The sequence below is a fragment of the Drosophila montana genome, unplaced genomic scaffold (genome assembly GCF_035044405.1).
Source record: "Drosophila montana isolate Dmon_TW-CO22-7 unplaced genomic scaffold, ASM3504440v1 contig_2438_1, whole genome shotgun sequence".
In the NCBI taxonomy this organism is placed as follows: Eukaryota; Metazoa; Arthropoda; class Insecta; order Diptera; family Drosophilidae; genus Drosophila; species Drosophila montana.
Window position 1 is genome coordinate 513,976 of NW_026997315.1, and position 18,455 is coordinate 532,430.

General features: G+C 39.5%; 4 protein-coding genes across 8 annotated transcripts in view; all 4 read right to left on the bottom strand.

The window, feature by feature from the left end:
* Positions 1–18,455, bottom strand: part of tei (teiresias) — a 198,015-nt gene that overhangs the window by 108,946 nt on the left and 70,614 nt on the right. The window lies entirely within an intron of this gene.
* Positions 4,079–7,549, bottom strand: LOC135427973 (axoneme-associated protein mst101(2)-like). 2 transcript variants are annotated; one of them, XM_064681745.1, is made up of 2 exons: positions 4,405–7,549; positions 4,079–4,346 (listed from the first exon to the last, which is right to left on the bottom strand). In XM_064681745.1, exons 1-2 carry the CDS (start codon positions 7,547–7,549, stop codon positions 4,318–4,320), a joined length of 3,174 nt encoding a protein of 1,057 aa, XP_064537815.1. In that variant the 3' UTR covers positions 4,079–4,317. The 2 variants fall into 2 exon arrangements, with proteins under 2 accessions (XP_064537815.1, XP_064537816.1); XM_064681746.1 differs by lacking the exon at positions 4,079–4,346 and having other exon boundaries at positions 4,849–4,946; positions 5,015–7,549.
* LOC135427971 (axoneme-associated protein mst101(2)) lies at positions 9,474–14,117 on the bottom strand. Of its 2 annotated transcripts, XM_064681742.1 has the most exons (2): positions 11,382–14,117; positions 9,474–11,333 (listed from the first exon to the last, which is right to left on the bottom strand). In XM_064681742.1, exons 1-2 carry the CDS (start codon positions 13,977–13,979, stop codon positions 9,591–9,593), a joined length of 4,341 nt encoding a protein of 1,446 aa, XP_064537812.1. In that variant the 5' UTR covers positions 13,980–14,117; the 3' UTR covers positions 9,474–9,590. The 2 variants fall into 2 exon arrangements, with proteins under 2 accessions (XP_064537812.1, XP_064537811.1); XM_064681741.1 differs by having other exon boundaries at positions 9,474–14,117.
* Positions 14,536–17,403, bottom strand: LOC135427974 (axoneme-associated protein mst101(2)). Its single transcript, XM_064681747.1, has one exon. It carries the CDS (start codon positions 17,229–17,231, stop codon positions 14,691–14,693), a length of 2,541 nt encoding a protein of 846 aa, XP_064537817.1. The 5' UTR covers positions 17,232–17,403; the 3' UTR covers positions 14,536–14,690.

Sequence of the window (18,455 nt, forward strand, 5' to 3'; positions counted from 1 at the left end):
TTTTACATATGGTTGGTACTTTACAAATTTAAACTTTAATTTTAAATATACTCATTTATATTAGGCATATAAATTAAAAAATGTAATATATAAATAGTTATATCGAATAGTATCTTAATACAAAAATAAAATAGATTATTGTCTCAATGTCTCTTAACCCCAACTCTATATTTGCTGTCAATCTACAATATTTTGACGTTTTCTAAAAGTAACTTAATTTTTAAATATATTGATAATAATATATGGATAGTACATATTGATATATATTAAAAGTAATATCTCTATCGATCTGTAAAAATGTTGCAATCGAATGCAATATAATTAGTAGTCTACCTAAAAAAGTTGATGACTCTATTGTTAGAGCTGTGGATGACAAAGTTTTTGTGCCAGTCTCATCGACTCTATTAAACATCTAAAGTCGTTCAATTAGAGCTAAGTCGTCAGGTACGGTACGGAACTATCTCGTTCGAGATAGTTGTGTGTAATTGTGTAATCAATTTAATTGTAATGAGACCTTTTTGGTAATAAGTAAGATTGACAAGCAAAGTCTCCCAGCATTATAAATATACCATGAATAAATATTGTAAGCTAATAGTTTGGCTTTATTTTTTTTTTGATTTTTATAATTTTTTGCGACACCCTCATAAACGACTTTAAAAAAGCTAAAGTCGAAATATAACAACTTTTAACGAAGGAGCCAAAAGAGATGGTAAACTCTAAAGACCAAAGCAAAACACGAGAGAAAAATTGCAAAAGTTTTGGGCGCTCAAAAGGCGGCAAGGGCAGTGCATAAGAGAGAGTTAGACGCTTAAGGCTAAAGAGAGGGAGAGAGAATGAGATAGGAAAAAGAGTTCGTTTTAAACATGCCGCAATAATCGAAGTTGAAGTCGAACATCAATGGCTGCCAAAGCAGTCGGGCAAGCTTCAGGGCGGCGGCAGAGCACAGAGCAGACGATGCCCGAAGCCGGTCAGAGCAGATCCCAAAAAGTACGCAACACAATTTTAATTAGTTTTGAAAAGTATTTTAATTTTTGCAATTTGTGTGTGCCACACGGCGGCAGCCGGAGCCGCAGAAATCTCTTGCCTATTGCCAAAGCAATTGTTACAGCCACCTCCCACCCTCCGAGAACGACGCCCATGCAGTGTTGGACCAAGGGAACAAGCCGAAATCTCGTTTAATGCGGCACTTTAATGATTATTAACATTATTAGTTGTAATGAGCGTCGTCAGCCCGTTTTAAAGTTTGCCGAGCAAAATTTGCCAGCTATTCAAAGAATGGATGCGTAAAACAAAAGCGAGCAAAACGCAAAACCCAACAAAATAGGAAAAAAAAAGGAATAACTGTAAAAATAAAAAACAAAAAACCTAAGCGAAAGTTGAAAAAGTTGGTAGAAATTTTTGCAATTATTTTTCTGTTTTAATGTAATAGTGGCGTTTCCAGTTTTCCCCCTTTTCGTACTTTATTTTATTTTTGGTTTTTTTCGGCTTTGAAGCAAAAAGTTTGTTTAAACTATGCGGCCAGGCCGTTCTGAACGGTTCGCATTTCGTCCGTCGATCTGTCCAACCGTCCGTCCGTCTGTCCTGGCCAGTTTGGCGGTTGCGTTAAGCATTCTCAAAAGTATGCTTTGATTTTGCGCCCGACGTTTGACGCATTTGCCAACTGCGTGGAATTCAGTGTTCGAATTGTTTGTGCTTTGGTTTTTGCCCAATTTTTGCCGGATATATTTATTTTTTAGACTTTTTTCGTGTTTGTTTTCAGTTTGCTTTTTTTTTATTCTCAAAAAGTTTTTAAATTAAAGCCACTAGTTTTGGACAAAAGTTTAGCTAAAGTGGAAGTTATAAGACGAACAAATTTTAACTGAACTTACGAGTGAAATGAGGCAACGCACTTACCTAAAACGAGAATTGAAAGGAAAATATATTAATTATTTTTTCAAAATTATCGGTAGTTTAGTATTAGCTAATATAGCTTAAGATATTTACGAGCGAAGATCAAGTAAATAATTTTTGTTAGTAGATTAATCATTAATTTTTGTTTATTACGATGAATAAAGGAATACTCAAAGGATCTCAGGATCACCCAATAACAGAGTATTTTTCTTCTCATTTTATTAATATAAATATTAAAATTTACGTTATTACTCAAATTGCTGTATTCTATATCAGCAGGTATTTTTAGCTAGGAATAACATCAACCGACATTCAGATCTGTCTGAATTTCGTACGTTATTTCAAAAAACCATATTGCGAATTTTGTTTTCGATTATCATGGACTTCAAAAGATTCCAACTGTATATTTTTCCTTTAACTGAGCTAATCAATATTTGCCAATGTGTTGCCAGCAGCTCGAAAGACGCCCAATTTGCGGCTCAAATTCCGTAGCTGCCTTCGGCAACTATCCCAACCTAGGAGCTGTCGCGTCGCAGACGCAGACACACACACACACAGAAGCTATCCTGCGCTAGGACTTAATTACACACAACTCATTTGCCGCATACAAAACAAACTCTCCGGACGCACAACCCAGGGTCCCCACATGGGAACTGACAGACAGTAGACGTAGTCGTTGTCGTCGACGTCGCATTTGAAATAGAAAACCCAAAAAGGACACAAGCGGCGAGGACAACACATGACAGAGAACAGAAGCTGAAGCTTAACCAGAGGCTGAGATTCAGGCAGTGGCAGTGGCAGTGGCAGTGGCCTGATGGCAGCCACAATCAGTGAAGCGTGCAACTAACACAGACTTTTGTTTATATGTCATACAAATTACTCATACGTTAATAATTTAAACGGATGGCTGTTGATGATGGCCAGTCGAGGCGTCTGCAAATTTGCTTTGCCAATATACCCCACCGCCATCACTCCGCACCAGGCCTTAAGCATACTGTGAAATCAATATGAAATGAAAACCAAATACGCATTGCCTGTCTCTCTGCGAGTCTGTCTGCCTGATGGCCTGTCTAAACATAAAGGCAGCACCTCAAGCTTGTTTACTTTATGCCCGATAACTTTCATTATCATGCCCCAAAATTCATAACCCAAAGCAAAGATAGATACATATATATTTACCACATACGTGTCCATATACTCTATGCATGACTGTATATTGCACGTTGGAAAATTCATTATTTCATCAATAAAACAATGCGGCAATCAATATTTTCGCTTGACATTGGCTTGTTTGCCATATTATGCGCACACACGTACATTTATATTATTGTGTTCTTATTTGCTTTTAGCACATTTCATTTATATATAAAATGGACACTGAAAGTGTTTGGGATTTGCTCGTAGTTCGCGTCTTCAGTAAACTAAGGCATTCTTGTGGTAAAAATGTGTAATATAATTATATACATTTTTAAACATAAATGAATTTTAAAGAATTCAATAATAATTTATGAAGGAAAAGAATAGAATGGACTACCAGTCGAATTAAATTATGAGCAAAAGAATAGTCACGAGTTTGGACATCGTATTATTGTTTGGAAGAAAATTAAAACATTTTGATAAATCCACAAAACTTGCACTTCTCTCCTCATAATTCATTTCCAATTTGTTTTTTAATTTCAATAAAAAAAGGTTTTAATTCAATTGATTTTAGCCGTCTTAAACCAAAGGAGTTCTTTAAATGTGTAAAACCTGACCATTTACTAATAATTTGAGATAAATAATAAGAATTATGCGATAAAACATTTTAGGATATATTCAAAACTAACCAGATTTAATAAGTTGTACATGGTTAACTATGTTTATGCTTCGAAAAGGTACACACATATTTAATTTAAATACTTAACTCAGACTCAGATGGTTGAGATTAGTAAGTCAGCACAGTTTAAGAATCGGAATCGTCATATTCAAACTCTTGACCCACTGTAAGATCGGGCCACTTCAATGGAGAATGCGAATCGCTTTCGCCAATTAAGTAACCCCCCTTAAAGTGGGGCAAGGGCAACAATATATGTGCTCCCGGTCTCAACTGTAACGGTAGCTCGGCAAATTTTCGCACCCACTGAACTACCAACGATTCAACTGGATGTTGACTAATCTCATTTGGCTCAGTATTTAAATCATCTTCGTCTGGTATAGTGGATAGTTGAACTTGTTTAAAATTATCAGCGCGAGCCAAACGATTTTGAAGGTCAAACAAATAGAATTTACTATCTAAACGTCTGGCGTAGGATATACCGAGAGCATCAAGAATTCCACCAGCGTCGGTTAAACCTCTTTGATTTTGTGAACCAAACAGTTGGCATCTACCATCCCGACGTTGTGCTGGAGCAGGGCAGCCCAGTGTGTCCCATTGGAAAACGGATGGTGTTACAAATATGCCATCGTTATGCCTATGCCTGGGAGATAATATATATTTATTTAGCCCACCATCATCTGTTTTACCTATATTCTTGCCTTTAACCTGGCACTTCTTATTTCTCAGCTCCTGTTCTTGAAAACATTTCTTTAGCTGCTTCTCAAGTACGGCTACTCTTTTTTTTGCATCCTTGTAGATTTTGTCAATCGTTTCTGATTTCTGTCTTATATTGCGTGCATTTGATTTCTGTTGATCGATCTCTCTGCGATGCTTTTCGCATTCTGGGCATTTCATTTTTATTCCGGCCTCCTGACCTTTTCCAGCATTTTCCCATCTCTTGGATTTTATATTACCATCCTTAACATGACCATGCTTCGATAGTACTGTTTCCCAGTACATTTTTTCATATTCACTATTTTGTATTTCCGAACGTTTGCATTTTCTGTCCACTTTTGCAGAGTTTTTGCTCGCCGTTTGGCAAGATTTCACACATTCGTCGGGCTTGTTCATCTTTGCGACTTCCTTGCATTTCTGTAGGTGTGCTTCCTTTTTTAGCCTGCATTTGTTTTGCATTGCGTTTTTATTCGGTTCGGTGTTTGGGAATGCTTTGCATTTTTGTAGGTGTGCTTCTTTTTTCAGCCTGTTGAATTGACATGTATTGCATTTGTTGTGCATTTCGGTTTTATTTGGATCGGAGTTTGGATATACCTTGCCTTTCTGTAGGTGTGCTTCCTTTTTCAGCCTGTCTAATTGAGATGCATCGCATTTGTCTTGCAGTTCGGGTTTATTCGCATCGATGTCTAGGAATTTCTTTAGCCGTTCGAGTATGACCTGCTTCTTCTGCTTTCCGCTGGCTTCTATGCATTTTTTCTGAAGTAACGATCCAGCTGCTTGAATTCCACCACTGTTCCTTTTAAGCTTCTGTTGAAGGTCCTGCTCACGTTTATCTTCTAAACGCATTGAGCATTTACTTCTTAGTAACTCGCATTGCTTGATAATGTTATCGATCTGTTTTACTTCAGAGTTTATGTAATTGATATCAGATTGATTGACGCTCGCATTCTTCGCATTACCTTCTCTCTGCAGCGTTTCGACTCTTAATTGGAATTTTAGTTGTTCATCTGATTTGTTGCTTTGGTCCTCCTCCAATCTTGAGCTGTCCAACTTACGATCTAACGTTCGCTGGTACGCCGTCCAGGATTTACTAAGCGCATTTATATTCGCATCGTTCGGATCCAAAAATCTCTTCTCGTTTTGTTGCATGTCCTTAATGCGGCTGGCTTTCTGATAGCGTAGGTCATGCAATTGTGTCCTCGAGTACGCGCTCTTCGTGCTCTTTACAGGATCTAAGAACTTGATTTTATGTGTTGAGCTCAGCTCGAAGCCTGCATTTGGAAGTTTCTGTCCAACAGTACTCATTTTAGCCTTGAGTGCCCTGTTGAGTATAGAAGACTGGCTGACTTTTCTGCCGAGGCGAATGCCCTTTGGCATATTTTCGGTCGTCAAGTGTCTTTTCTGATTGCGTAAGTTATTTCGATTCTGCATATCATTGACGTATTTGGCTATACTATCCAGTTCGAACTCCTTGCGTTCAGAAAACCCTGCGCCAACTGGGTTACTGCAGATGATGTAATTTTCCCATTGCCGTAGATCCTCGAGCGCCTCTTCGAACTTCTTGCTAGGCAGCTGGTTACGCCACAGATCGCTCGAGCTCTTTTTTACCCTGGAGAACAGCGTATTAAGGTCGCCTTCGAATAAATCTAATGTGGATTCTTGTTCAGACTTATTGAAGGCCGACAGATCCCTACATAACGTTTGGGCCAGAGACTCATCTTTCGAGCCCTTGGGCGGGGTACACTTGTAATCTGAGGAGGATTTTTTACTGGATTTGGGTACAGCGCCATTTGAAAAAGGAATTGCTTTCAATTTTTGGAATAGTATATTTGTTTTCCCACAACAATCTTCTACTGGATCGTCTGAACCCTCAGTATAGTTTGAAGAGTACATATTTGGATTGTCCTTCTTTATGGATTTGGCTGGGCTGCATGAAAATACCACATTCTGGTCGGATCTGTTGACAAGAACACTTCGGACTGTTGCTCGTTTATCTAAACATTGGGGAGAAATGGAAGGGGACGTTCGACTTCTAAGCTGAAAATTCGACTGAGGATATGAGACACCAGACTCCAATCCAGAAGAAACTGATGCAACATTTGGCGTGTTCGGTTTCTTCTCCTGCATTTTGATTTCACTTTTGTTGCACAAGAATTTCTCTAAACTCGAATCTGTTTCTTGGTTTGGCTTTGGTGTGGCATCACAGTTAATGCAACGCGTACTTTCAGGTTTTTGAGGCTTTTGTTTGCCCGTGAAATCGCTAGACCGGATATTTCTGGGGCGTTGACCTAACAGTCTGGCGTCTTCTGTTGGACATGGATATATTAAGGATTCAACGTCGTTTTTTAATTGTTCTAGTTGCGAACAGGAAGAAATATTTGAAGTTTTACGCTTCACAGCTTTTGGGCACTTTAGTTTTTCTGGAGTGCAGTCTATTATATTACTCTGTCTCGTCAACAGCTCTGGCTTTATTTCTACGGTTTTCTTGGAGACATTTTCGGGTTTTGTAAATAGGTCACTTTTGGCAGATGATGGCTCCTCGCAATCGTAGAATCTGTCGCTCTGTGTTTTTTTTATCGAAGTGCTTGGATCATACAGTAGTTGCTTTAAGCGATCTAGAAACTTCTTAGAACCCCCATACCAAGATGATTTAATTGGTGCTCGTTTGCGCGACATATGCCGTTTGGGGTAGGCTTCGGCTCTTCTCTCTGCAAGCAAATGCCTTTTTGTTGAGCTTTCAGTTTTTTCTGCTGAGTGTGCATTCCATTTGACGTATACTTGACTTTTTTTCTCTATTGGTAGACTCTGACTGGCATAGATTTCAGTTGTCTTCTTGGCTGCTACTTCGCTGCTAGAACTTCTATCGCATAGGCTGCTATTGGAGTTCTTCTGGCGGGAGTAAGCAGAACAACTCTTAAATTTTGTTTCTGGATTCTTCTGAATGGCATGGCCAACCACCCCAACATGAGGAGGCTTCCTTTCAGATGGACTCCTATTTAAGTCAATGAATCGCGGCTGTTGCGAACGCGGGGAACCCCTAATGTTGCGGTTTACTTCTGCCGGCAGCTGGCAACGCTTGCATCCGTTCAGAATTGGCTGAAGCTGTACACAATTGCAAATACGCCACATGTTGGCAACGCCCGGAATGCAAATGAATTTTGTTTAAAATAAAAAACCAAATATGTATGTACTTATAAATCATTTATATCTATGCCCAACGATAATTTTTTAATTCGGTTAAATCTTATGAGAAGGCTGATTAAAAAGTCAAAACACTTTCTGTATCATCTACAGTTTAATTCCGTTTTGAGCTTCCAATAATTCTTGAGCCGATTCCTTCAACGCGTTTGACTCCCATTCTGATAGCTGGGGCCGAACGATGCCAAACAGACCCCATTTGTTAACAATACATGGTAGCGATAGATATATGTCGTCCTTGATTCCACACATTCCCTTTGCATTTGTTGACAACGACATGATGCGATTGCTGTTCTCAAATATGGCAGATACCACATCGGCAACGGTTAGGCCAACGGCCCAATTGGTGTAACCCTTTCCTGCGATCACCTTGAATGCGGCATCTACCACGTCCTTGTGTACCTTTGACCATTGCATCGGATCCTTTCCCGTACCCATAGTAGGAATCAGCTTTTGAAGTCTCACCCCACCCACAGTAACTGCCGACCACATGGGCACCGAAGATGCTCCATGCTCCCCAAGGACATAGCCGTGTACTGAGCTCGTCGACACGCCCAAAAGCTTGCCAATAAATAAACGGAAGCGTGCTGTATCCAAATGACAGCCAGTACTGAAGCAACGCTCATAGGGCAGATTACCTACTTTGCGGGCCACCCAAGTCATGACGTCAGCTGGATTGGACACAACTATAAACACCGCCTTGGGGCTCTGCTGGACTAGATCCGGCATTACGCTCTTGATAACATCCGCAGTCTTTTGGGCCACTTGCAAGCGAGTCTCATCCTCTTTGACGCGTGCTCCACACGTCACGATAACCACTCTGGACCCTTTGGTAGCCTCAACATTGCAACTTGGCTCCAGGTTACAATTGTTGAGGAATAATGAGCCGTGCAGCAGGTCCAAGGACTCGGCTTTACACAGTTTCTCATTGGTATCGTAGAGAGCCAAGTGATTAGTAATGCCCTTTGCGAGCAACGATATGGCACACCCCATGCCAACAGCGCCAGAGCCTATAACAGAAACCTTGTTGCCAAGCTCGTAGTCCTGTTTCTCAAAACTTTTATACAGACAGGTACGAAACGCATTTAAAAGTTCCTGGCTCTTGCAGTTGGAGTTCGACATCCTGCGTAAAGCAGTGGCACATTTGGGATAAACTAAAATGGCCTTGGCATGCAACTGTCTCCTAGTAACGCATGATGTGGGGCTAATTTGAATGCCGCAAAGGAAGTACTTTATGGTCATTATGCTGTCACATAAGATTTTACCAAAAAATTTGGAATTTACCTAAAGAGCTACAACTTTTTGAAACACATTTAAACTTAGATTAAAAAAATGACAATTGTAAGCTCGGTTACTACGTGAAGAAATGTTTTTTTTTTTATTAATTGTCTTTTTTTTTTATTTACTGTTAAAATTTTGATTATGTTGAACATCTCAATTTTTATTTTTGCTGGTTTCGAGCGCTTTCATATTCAAGGATTTAAAACTTGAGAAAATGACGCTTGAAGTTAACTTCTTGAAATTTGCTTAACATGCCAAGAATAATTATATAGGTTAAATTTAAACAAAAATGGGCAGACAGCACGACTGATTTAAAATGCGATCACAACAGATATTTGCTTTCAAGAGATATTTTTGAATCATGATAATCCGTCAGAATAATACAGAATGTGGGTTCCGTATAGCAGAAGCTATACATCGCAATATAGTATGGATATTTGTATTTTTTTCTGTATGATGGAATCTTTTCATTCGGTTATAGTTGTTATAGTTTTCATAACTCTCAGCTAGCATAGACAAAATCTTGATTTATTTTTTCTTTTTCACCTTGCCGTGACAATAAAAACAACGATCATTTTAAAGGGGTTTTTTGGGCAGCAGGAATAACGCAGTGCCAAAACCAAGCAAACTATATATTTATTTAGGATACTAAACTTAACTGAAAGCTTGGTTCGTTTTGTTGTGCTACAGTTTATAAAGTTTTCTGTGCGTCGATCAATACGTCTGCGGACCTTTTGAGCCTTCTTTCCTCCCAATCTGAAAGCTGAGGATGTATTACACCATACAGTCCACACTGGTTGACAATACATGGCAGAGATAGAAAGACTTCATCGTCGATTCCACACATGCCCTGGGCATTAGTTGACAATGACATGATGCGATTGCTGTTTTCAAAAATGGCAGACACAACGTCTGTAACGGTGAGGCCGATGGCCCAGTTAGTATAACCCTTACCCGCAATTACTTTGAAGGCTGAATCCACCACGCTCTCATGCACATTCGACCAGCGCATCGGATCCTTATCGGTGCCAATGGTAGGAAGCATATTCTGCAGTCGGGTACCTCCCACGGTCACGGAGGACCACAATGGCACAGAGCTATCTCCATGCTCCCCCAACACGAATCCATGCACCGAACGCGTTGACACTCGCACCAGCTGCGCAATAAACATGCGGAATCGGGCGGTATCCAAGTGACAACCAGGACTAAAGCAGCGCTCATAGGGCAGCTTGGTTACTTTACGGGCTACCCAGGCCATCACATCCGCCGGGTTTGACACAATGATGAAGACTCCTTTGGGGCTATGCTTAACCAGCTCAGGAACAATCTTTTTAATAATACCCGCTGATTTTTTGGCCATTTTCATGCGCGACTCGTTTGGCTTACAGCGTACTCCAGCTGTGACCACTACAACTCTCGAATCTTTGGTGCACTCCACGCTGGTGCAGTGGTCAATATTACAGTTATTAAGGAAAAGTGATCCATGTTCCAGGTCCATGCACTCTGCAGCGCACAAGTCCTTCTTCAAGTCGTAGAGAGCTATGTTATTGGTGACACCCTTGGCAAGCAAGGCAATTGCACAACCCATGCCAACGGCTCCAGCACCAATGACAGACACCTTATTACCGGGCTGAAATTCTTGTTTCTTTAGTGTTTTGTAAAGAACTGAGCGAAACGAAGTAGTATTTCCATTCTGAGTCTCTGCCTCGCTCTTCTTCTGAACCGCATTCTGGCACTTGTTTAGAGGCTCGGCTTCTTTATTTTTAGTATTCGGTGCGTCTGCTTCGCACTTTTTCTTTTGAGCCTCCTCTTCTTGTTTCTTCTTTTCAGCGGCGTCTTGCATTTTTTTCAATTCACACCTTTTCCTGAGAGCCATCTCTTCCACCTTTTCCTTGAGTTCTTGGCACTTTTTCTGTAAAGCTTCCGCTTCGCATTTTTCTTTTAGAGCCTCGTATTCGTTTTTAGTTTGAGCATCTTTTTGCTTTTTCCCAGGATTGTCTTGCGTTTTTTTCATTGCGCACTCTTCCTTGAGAGCCAACTCTTCCATCTTTTTCTTGAGTTCTTGGCACTTTTTCTCCAAAGCTTCCTGTTCGCACTTTTCTCTTAGAGCCTTTAATTCCTTTTTCGTTTGAGCATCGCCTTGCTTTTTCCCAGCGGTGTCTTGCGTTTTTTTCGTTGCGCACGCTTCCTTGAGAGCCAACTCTTCTATCTTTTTCTTGAGTTCTTGGCACTTTTTCTCCAAAGCTTCCTGTTCGCACTTTTCTCTTAGAGCCTTTAATTCCTTTTTCGTTTGAGCATCGCCTTGCTTTTTCCCTGCGGTGTCTTGCGTTTTTTTCGTTGCGCACGCTTCCTTGAGAACCATCTCTTCCACCTTTTTTTTGAGTTCTCGGCACTGTTTCTCCAAAGCTTCCTCTTCACATTTCTGTTTTAAAGCCTCTTCCTTTTTCTTTAGATCTTCCTTTTCGCATTTCTTTTTTAGAGCCTCTTCCTTTTTCTTTATAGCTTCCTCTTCGCACTTTTTCTTTTGCGCCTCCTCTTCTTGTTTCTTCTTTTCAGCGGCGTCTTTAATTTTCTTCATTTCGCACCTTTTCCTGAGAGCGTCCTCTTCCGCCTTTTTCTTAAGTTCTTGGCACTTTTTCTGTTGAGCTTCCTCTTCGCATTTCTTTTTTAGAGCCTCTTCCTTTTTCTTTATAGCTTCCTCTTCGCACTTTTTCTTTTGTGCCTCCTCTTCTTGTTTCTTCTTTTCAGCGGCGTCTTTAATTTTCTTCATTTCGCACCTTTTCCTGAGAGCGTCCTCTTCCGCCTTTTTCTTAAGTTCTTGGCACTTTTTCTGTTGAGCTTCCTCTTCGCACTTCTTTTTTAGAGCCTCTTCCTTTTTCTTAAGAGCTTCCTCTTCGCACTTTTTCTTTTGTGCCTCCTCTTCTTGTTTCTTCTTTTCAGCGGCGTCTTTAATTTTCTTCATTTCGCACCTTTTCCTAAGAGCGTCCTCTTCCGCCTTTTTCTTAAGTTCTTGGCACTTTTTCTGCTGAGCTTCCTCTTCGCACTTCTTTTTTAGAGCCTCTTCTTTTTTTTTTATAGCTTCCATTTCGCATTTTTTTCTTTGAGCCTCCTCTTCTTGTTTCTTTTTATCAGCGGCGTCTTTCATTTTTTTCATTTGGCACCTTTTCCTGAGAGCGTCCTCTTCCGCCTTTTTCTTAAGTTCTTGGCACTTTTTCTGTTGAGCTTCCTCTTCGCATTTCTTTTTTAGAGCCTCTTCCTCTTTCTTTAGAGCTTCCTCTTCGCACTTTTTTTTTTGAGCCTCCTCTTCTTGTTTCTTTTTTTCAGCGGCCTCTTGAAATTTTTTCATTTGGCACCTTTTTCGCAGAGCATCTTCTTCTGCCTTTTTCTGTTGGGCCTCTAGTTGTTTCTGTAAAGCTTCGTCTCGTATTTTCTTCAAAGCGCATTTTTTTCTAAGAGCCGCCTCTTCGCACTGTTTCTTAAGAGCTTCCTCTTCGCTTTTTTTCTTTTCAGCTTCCTCCTGCTGCTTTGCTTTTATAGCCTCGTCTCGTACTTTCTTCATTGCGCATTTTTTTCTGAGAGCAGCCTCTTCGCACTTTGCCTTGAGAGCTTCCTTCTCTTGTTTTTCTTTCTCTCCTTCGCACTTTCTCTTCAACGCTTCCGCTTCACACATTTTCTTTAGAGCCTCCTCCTCGCATTTTTTCTTTTGGGCCTCCTCTTGCTCCTTCTGGGCCTGCTCTTCTTGCTTCTTCTTTTGGGCCTCCTCTTCTTGCTTTTGCTGTTTAGCCATTTCTTCACACTTTTTGCTGAAAGCCTCCTCCTCACATTTTTTCCTAAGGGCCTCCTCTTCACACTGTTTCTGAAGAGCCTCTTCCATGCACTTTTTCTTAACTTTTTCGATTTCGCACTTAATAAAATCATCCTCCTCGGTTTTTGATTTCATTGCCTCCTCTTCTAGCGCCTTCCGTTGTTCAATCTTTGCACATATATCGTCTTCAACAAGCGTTCCATCCGATTCATTACTCTTTTGCTTTGAATGTACGTCCTTTCTGTTTTTGGGCTTGACTGGCACAATTTCCGAGCACATTTCTGTCAACACTTTCCTTTTGCATTTCTCTTTAACAAGCTCCGACATGCATTTGTGAGAACGGGCTAGTTGCATCTTTTCACTCTTGCTTAGCGCATCCCGACACTGACAGATATCTTCCCATTCTTTTTGAATACATTTCTCCAATTTCAACGTGAATTGATTTTTAGGCGCATCGGATTTTTCAAACGGATTCTCCTTATTTGCCAATTTACAGCATATAGATTCTATTGGATCGCTTCGTTCTAATTCGTCACCTACATTTTGTTTTTTAGACTTTTCCTTACTTATTTGATCCTTTACTTTTTCTTTAACCTTCTCCGTTTTTGACTTCTTTTTTGATGTTTCTTTTTGCTGGCTTTGGTCTTTCCCTTTCTGGCTTCCTTTACCTTCCTTACATCCCTTTTTCCCTTTTTTTGATTTAGGCTTCTTTGATTCCTTAGACGATTTTTTTGAGTCCTTTTCCTCATGAGACTTTTTTTTCTCGCAATGCCTCAATAACCTTTTGATCTTATCACTTTTAGCCATCATTGCACATTTTTTCTCAAGTTCTATATCATTAGAAAGCTTCTTATGGGCTAGTTTTTTACACGCCCTCTTCATACCTCGTGTCAAACATTCCATCATGCTTTCCATTAATTTTTTTTCCTTCTTGTCCATGCATTGCATTGCGTCATCTAGAAGTTTCTGTTGACTTTTCATACATTTTTCCTCATATTTCTTAAGTTTTTCTTTTTCTTTCAGTTTCTTGCAGGCCGCTTCTTGCTTCTCCTTTTCTTCTCTCTTTTTATCCATTAATTTAGTGTAGTATTCACAAGGATTTGGCTTGTCTTCAGAGGAATCCGAAGAATCAGAGTTTTTACAAAAGGACACTCGTTGCATGTATTTTATGGAAGTCCTCGGCAAGCGCATTCGGTCCAAATAGCCCGTAAGCAGAAAAATGCTTCTCAAAACGGACTTACGAACATAAATGGATGTGAACCTATTAAAAGACATGCTGTAGGCCTTATCTAAATTTTGATGCCGCAAAAAACTAAAATAATAAAATTTTGTCTAGTCTAAGAAATTGTTGTGGCTAAAATTTTGACATTATTGAGGCCCGAAAATAAACTGTTTCGTAGGTTTGCCTAATTGTAACTGAGCTGCTTTTCAAATATTTAACTATACACTATTTGAAATGAGTACTAGATATGCAATAAAAAAGATCCCATTGCACGGGGTATTTTGCCTCCAATTCATGCCCGTTCTTTGATTCTTAACATTTAATATAATTCGTAAATTAATTTAAGAAAATGCAGCAAACTTCTTAAGCTAATCTAAATAGCATGAAATTCAAAGAATCAGTTATATATTTTATATACCGCGTGTTTTGTATTCTAAGCAGATGCAATTTAGGAACATCCTTCGATACACGATACACACTATATCAAAATGTATTTTCTATACATCCCAATCGGTAGTTGTACCAATACAAACCAAAACGACAGAAGACAGCAACAGACATCGCTTTCCACATTTCGTATTTTCACAATTGGTAATAAAATATAAATGGTTGTTATTGGTTCCAAATTAACAGCCGACTTTATTCATCTATCTGATTTTAAGATATTTACGTTAAAAGGAACAAGTTTTTATTTAAAAAAAAAAGTTATATAATCCATGGCGTGAAGGCTACTTGACTATTTTTCAGCGTTTTAATTTAGTATATTACTTGAATGGATCGCACTCACAACCCTTAGTTGCGTCATCTTTCTGTTTGTTGTTTTTAAGGGCCTGTTCTTCCCGCTTTTTCTGGTGAGACTCCTGTTTACATTTCCTCTTGAGGTCGTCAAATTTCGTTTGAAGTGTGTCCTGTTCATTATTTTTCTTCAAAACTTTCTCTTCTGCCTTTCTCTTCAGATCCTCATCTTCTTTAGCTTTTTTAAGAGCCTCTTCTTTTTTAAGAGACTCCTCTTGCTCTTTTCTACAAGCCTCTTCTTCCATCTTTTTCGCTTGGTCCTTTTTTTTTTGCTTTTGAGTCTCCTCTTCGCACAGTTTTTTTAGTGCCTCCTTTTCTTGCCGTTTCTTAAGAATTTTGTCTTCGCACGATTTCTTAAGTGTTATCAGCTTTTTGCGTAAAGTTGCTTCCTTGCAATTTTTCTCTAGAGCATCCGCATCATTTTTTCTCTTTTGAGCCTTTTCTGCTTCCTTTGCCATTACGGCATCTTCTTCTTTCTTTTTTTTAAGAGCTTCATCTTCTTGCTTTTTCTTAAGAGCTTCTTCTGCTGCTTTCTTTTTATTAACCTCTTCTTCTTTCAGTTTAATAAGTGCTTCCTCTTCCTGCTTTCTCCTTCTTCCCGCCGCCTCACACTTATTCATTAGAACGTCCTCTTCCATTTTAAGAGCCTCTTCCTCCTCCTTGAGAGCTTTTTCTTCGGCTTTTTTCTTTAGTGCATCCTCTTCTTTATTTTTTTTACACTCGCCCTGTTCCTTATTTTTCTTAGAAGCCGCTTCTTTACCCATTTTCTGTGTAGCTTCCTTGTCGCTCATTTTCTTAGGAGCCTCGTCTGCTGTTTTTTTCTTGTTGGTCGCTTCTTCTTTTTTCATGTTAGCCGACTTTTTGCCTTGGTTTTTAAGTTCTTCTTGACTAATTTTTTCGTGCGTTCGGTCTCCTTGATTTTTTTTTTTATCTGCCTCCTTACATTGATTCTGAAAAGCTTCCCCTCCACACTCTCCCCCTTGTATTTTCTGTTTAGACTCTGCCTCGCACTTTATTTTCTTATCTTCCTCTGTTTGACACTGTTTCTTAACGGCGTCCTCATCATACTTCTTCTTTAGAGCCGCCGCGGCTGGCTTTTTATTTTGAGCGTTATCTTCCTTCTGATTTTTGTTCGGCTTGTCCTCACACGGTTTCTTAAGAGCCCCCTCCTCTGTCTTTTTCTTTTGGGCCTCCGTATTTTCAGCTTTCTGTTTACACTCTTTCTGCTGACCTCGATCTCCTTGATCATCCTGCTGCATTTTATCGAGCTTGCATTCAGATTCCGGTTCTGCACTTGTGCCACACATCTCGTTCAACACCTTTATTTTGCACATATCCTTTATTTGAGTGGCCAAGCATTTGTGAGAAAGCGCAAGCGTTTCCTGCTCTCCTTTTGTTAAGCTTTTGCGAGTCTGACAGATATCGGTCCACTCTTGACGAATGCATTTCTTTAGTTTCAGTAAGTATTGCTCTTTTGGACTGCCAGATGTTTCAGTCGGTTCCTTAGTTTTACACAATTTTAAGTAGAGACATATGTTTTCTATTGGATCTACGTTTTCTTGACACAGTCCGGGCTTATCACTTTTATCTTTTTTTGACGCTTCAGCTTCCACCGATTTTGCTGAATCTTGTTGACAACTATTTTTCGGTTTATCGACCATTTTGTCTTGATTTTGTATTTTTACCTTTGTTTTTTCCTCGCTTTCTAATTTTTTCTGTGGCTTGTCATCTTTCTTGTTTGCACAGTCCTTTTCCTCTTTTTTGGACGCATCTTTCGGCGATTTATTTAAGGATTCTTTGCAAGAGGCTGTTTTTGTTTTGCCAGATTCACGTTGCTCGCCTTTTTGTTTTTTTACCTTTGTTTTTTCCTCGCTTTCTATTTTATTCTGTGGCTTGTCATCTCTCTTTTTCGGGCAGTCCTTTTTCTCTTTTTTGGACGTATCATTCGTCGACTTTTTCGAGGATTGCTTGCAAGAGGCTGTTTTTGATTTGCCAGATTCCCGATGCTCGGCTTTTTGCTTCTTACACTGACCCAACAACTTTCTGATTTTCTTTTTTTTATCCAATTGGGCACACTCATGTTCAAGATCTTTTTCTTCTTTGAGCCTCTGTTCGGCTCCTGTCTTACAAGCCTTCTTCATGCCTTTTTCCATGCACTGCATCATACCTTTTAATATCATTTGTTCCTCCTTGCTCATGCTCTGCATTTCCTTTTCCAAAGCTTTCTTTTTTTCCGCCAAACATAATGTCTCGAATATCTTTAGCTTTTCCTCATCTGTCCTTTTCGCCGCATCCTTTTCCTTGTCACAATTCACCTTCTCCACTATGCTGGTGTGTTCTGTATCCGAAGAATCAGTGCCAGAACCACATTTGCTACTAAAGGGAAATCTCTGAAAGTTGTTTAACGAGGCCATCGGAAGATGCGTTCGCTCCTCATAGTCGGTTATGATGGAAACGCCTCTGGAGAGGGCTTTGCGCAGAACAACGGTAGTAAAGCGACCAAAAAACATAGTGGGTGTATTCTATAATTTTGTGGACCAATTAACTAAACTATACCAAATGTCTTTACTAGATGTAATGTAAATTTTGGCTTATTTTATTTACAGTTTTGGCAAAAATTTTGACATAATTGGAGCTCTAAAATAAACTAAGTGAGATGCCTGACTTTTTTTGACTGTATAGATTTTAAAATTTTACATCTTCCCCTAATTTTTTGTAAACTTCGCAATGGCACTTGCTCCCATTTGTATACAGCGGGCCGTATCGTTTCTGTCATTCAAGTGCTGAATATAAAACAAGAGGCTCTGATCGGCAGCTCCCGACTAGGAGGTAGTCGGACCCTCTTCTACCAACACCAAATGCTGCTCGCGATACGAGCTCGTTTGCTTTAGTAATAAGAAAAAAATGATCGAAAAACAAAAAATCGTCCCTTAAGAGGATTCGAACTCGTAACAGGCGGCACTACTTGAAACCGTCTCTAATTGCTTAACAGCCAAACCAACAACTAATCACTACTGAAAAGGAAATTATTTAAGGTAGCAGCACTCGCACACAACTCTGAATACAATACAAACCCAATTGCAAAGCTGTTGACAGAATTCAAAAAAGACTCGCATGAATGTGTGTGTGCATAATGATACAAAAATTCTTGTGCTTTCCGCTAGCTTTTCTATTTTTTCGTTTCTACTTTTTTTTAATAATTGTTGTGTTTCTTAACCGATCTTGATGAAATTTTCTCAAAAAGTCAATTGCATTAAAATTGTGGCTGAAATTGGTGGGCAATACGAATTGGTTTATTTACTTGATTTATAGCTCTGTGATGGTAGCGGGGAAGCGGCGATAGCTATAAAATAAAAGATACTTGATATATATATACTATTCTAGATAGTCCAGTTCGGTGACTAGCATTATAGCTTACGAGACTTGCTGCAAAAACAGGATTTCATTATCGATTATTATCGATTAATTGGAAAAGGGGAAACTTATCGATTATCGAAAACAAACTCGTACTGCGCGGGCACTAGGTGCACCTACGTTCCAAATCAAGTCTCTAGCTCTTATAGGTTCTGAGATCCTTGCTTTCATACATACGAACGGACAGGCAGGCGGACAGACAGACCGACATAGCTAATTCAATTCGTCCATTGATGCTGATCAAGAATATACTTTGTGGGGTCGGAGATGTTCCGTTCTGCTCGTTACATACATTTGCACAAATACACTATACTCTTTTA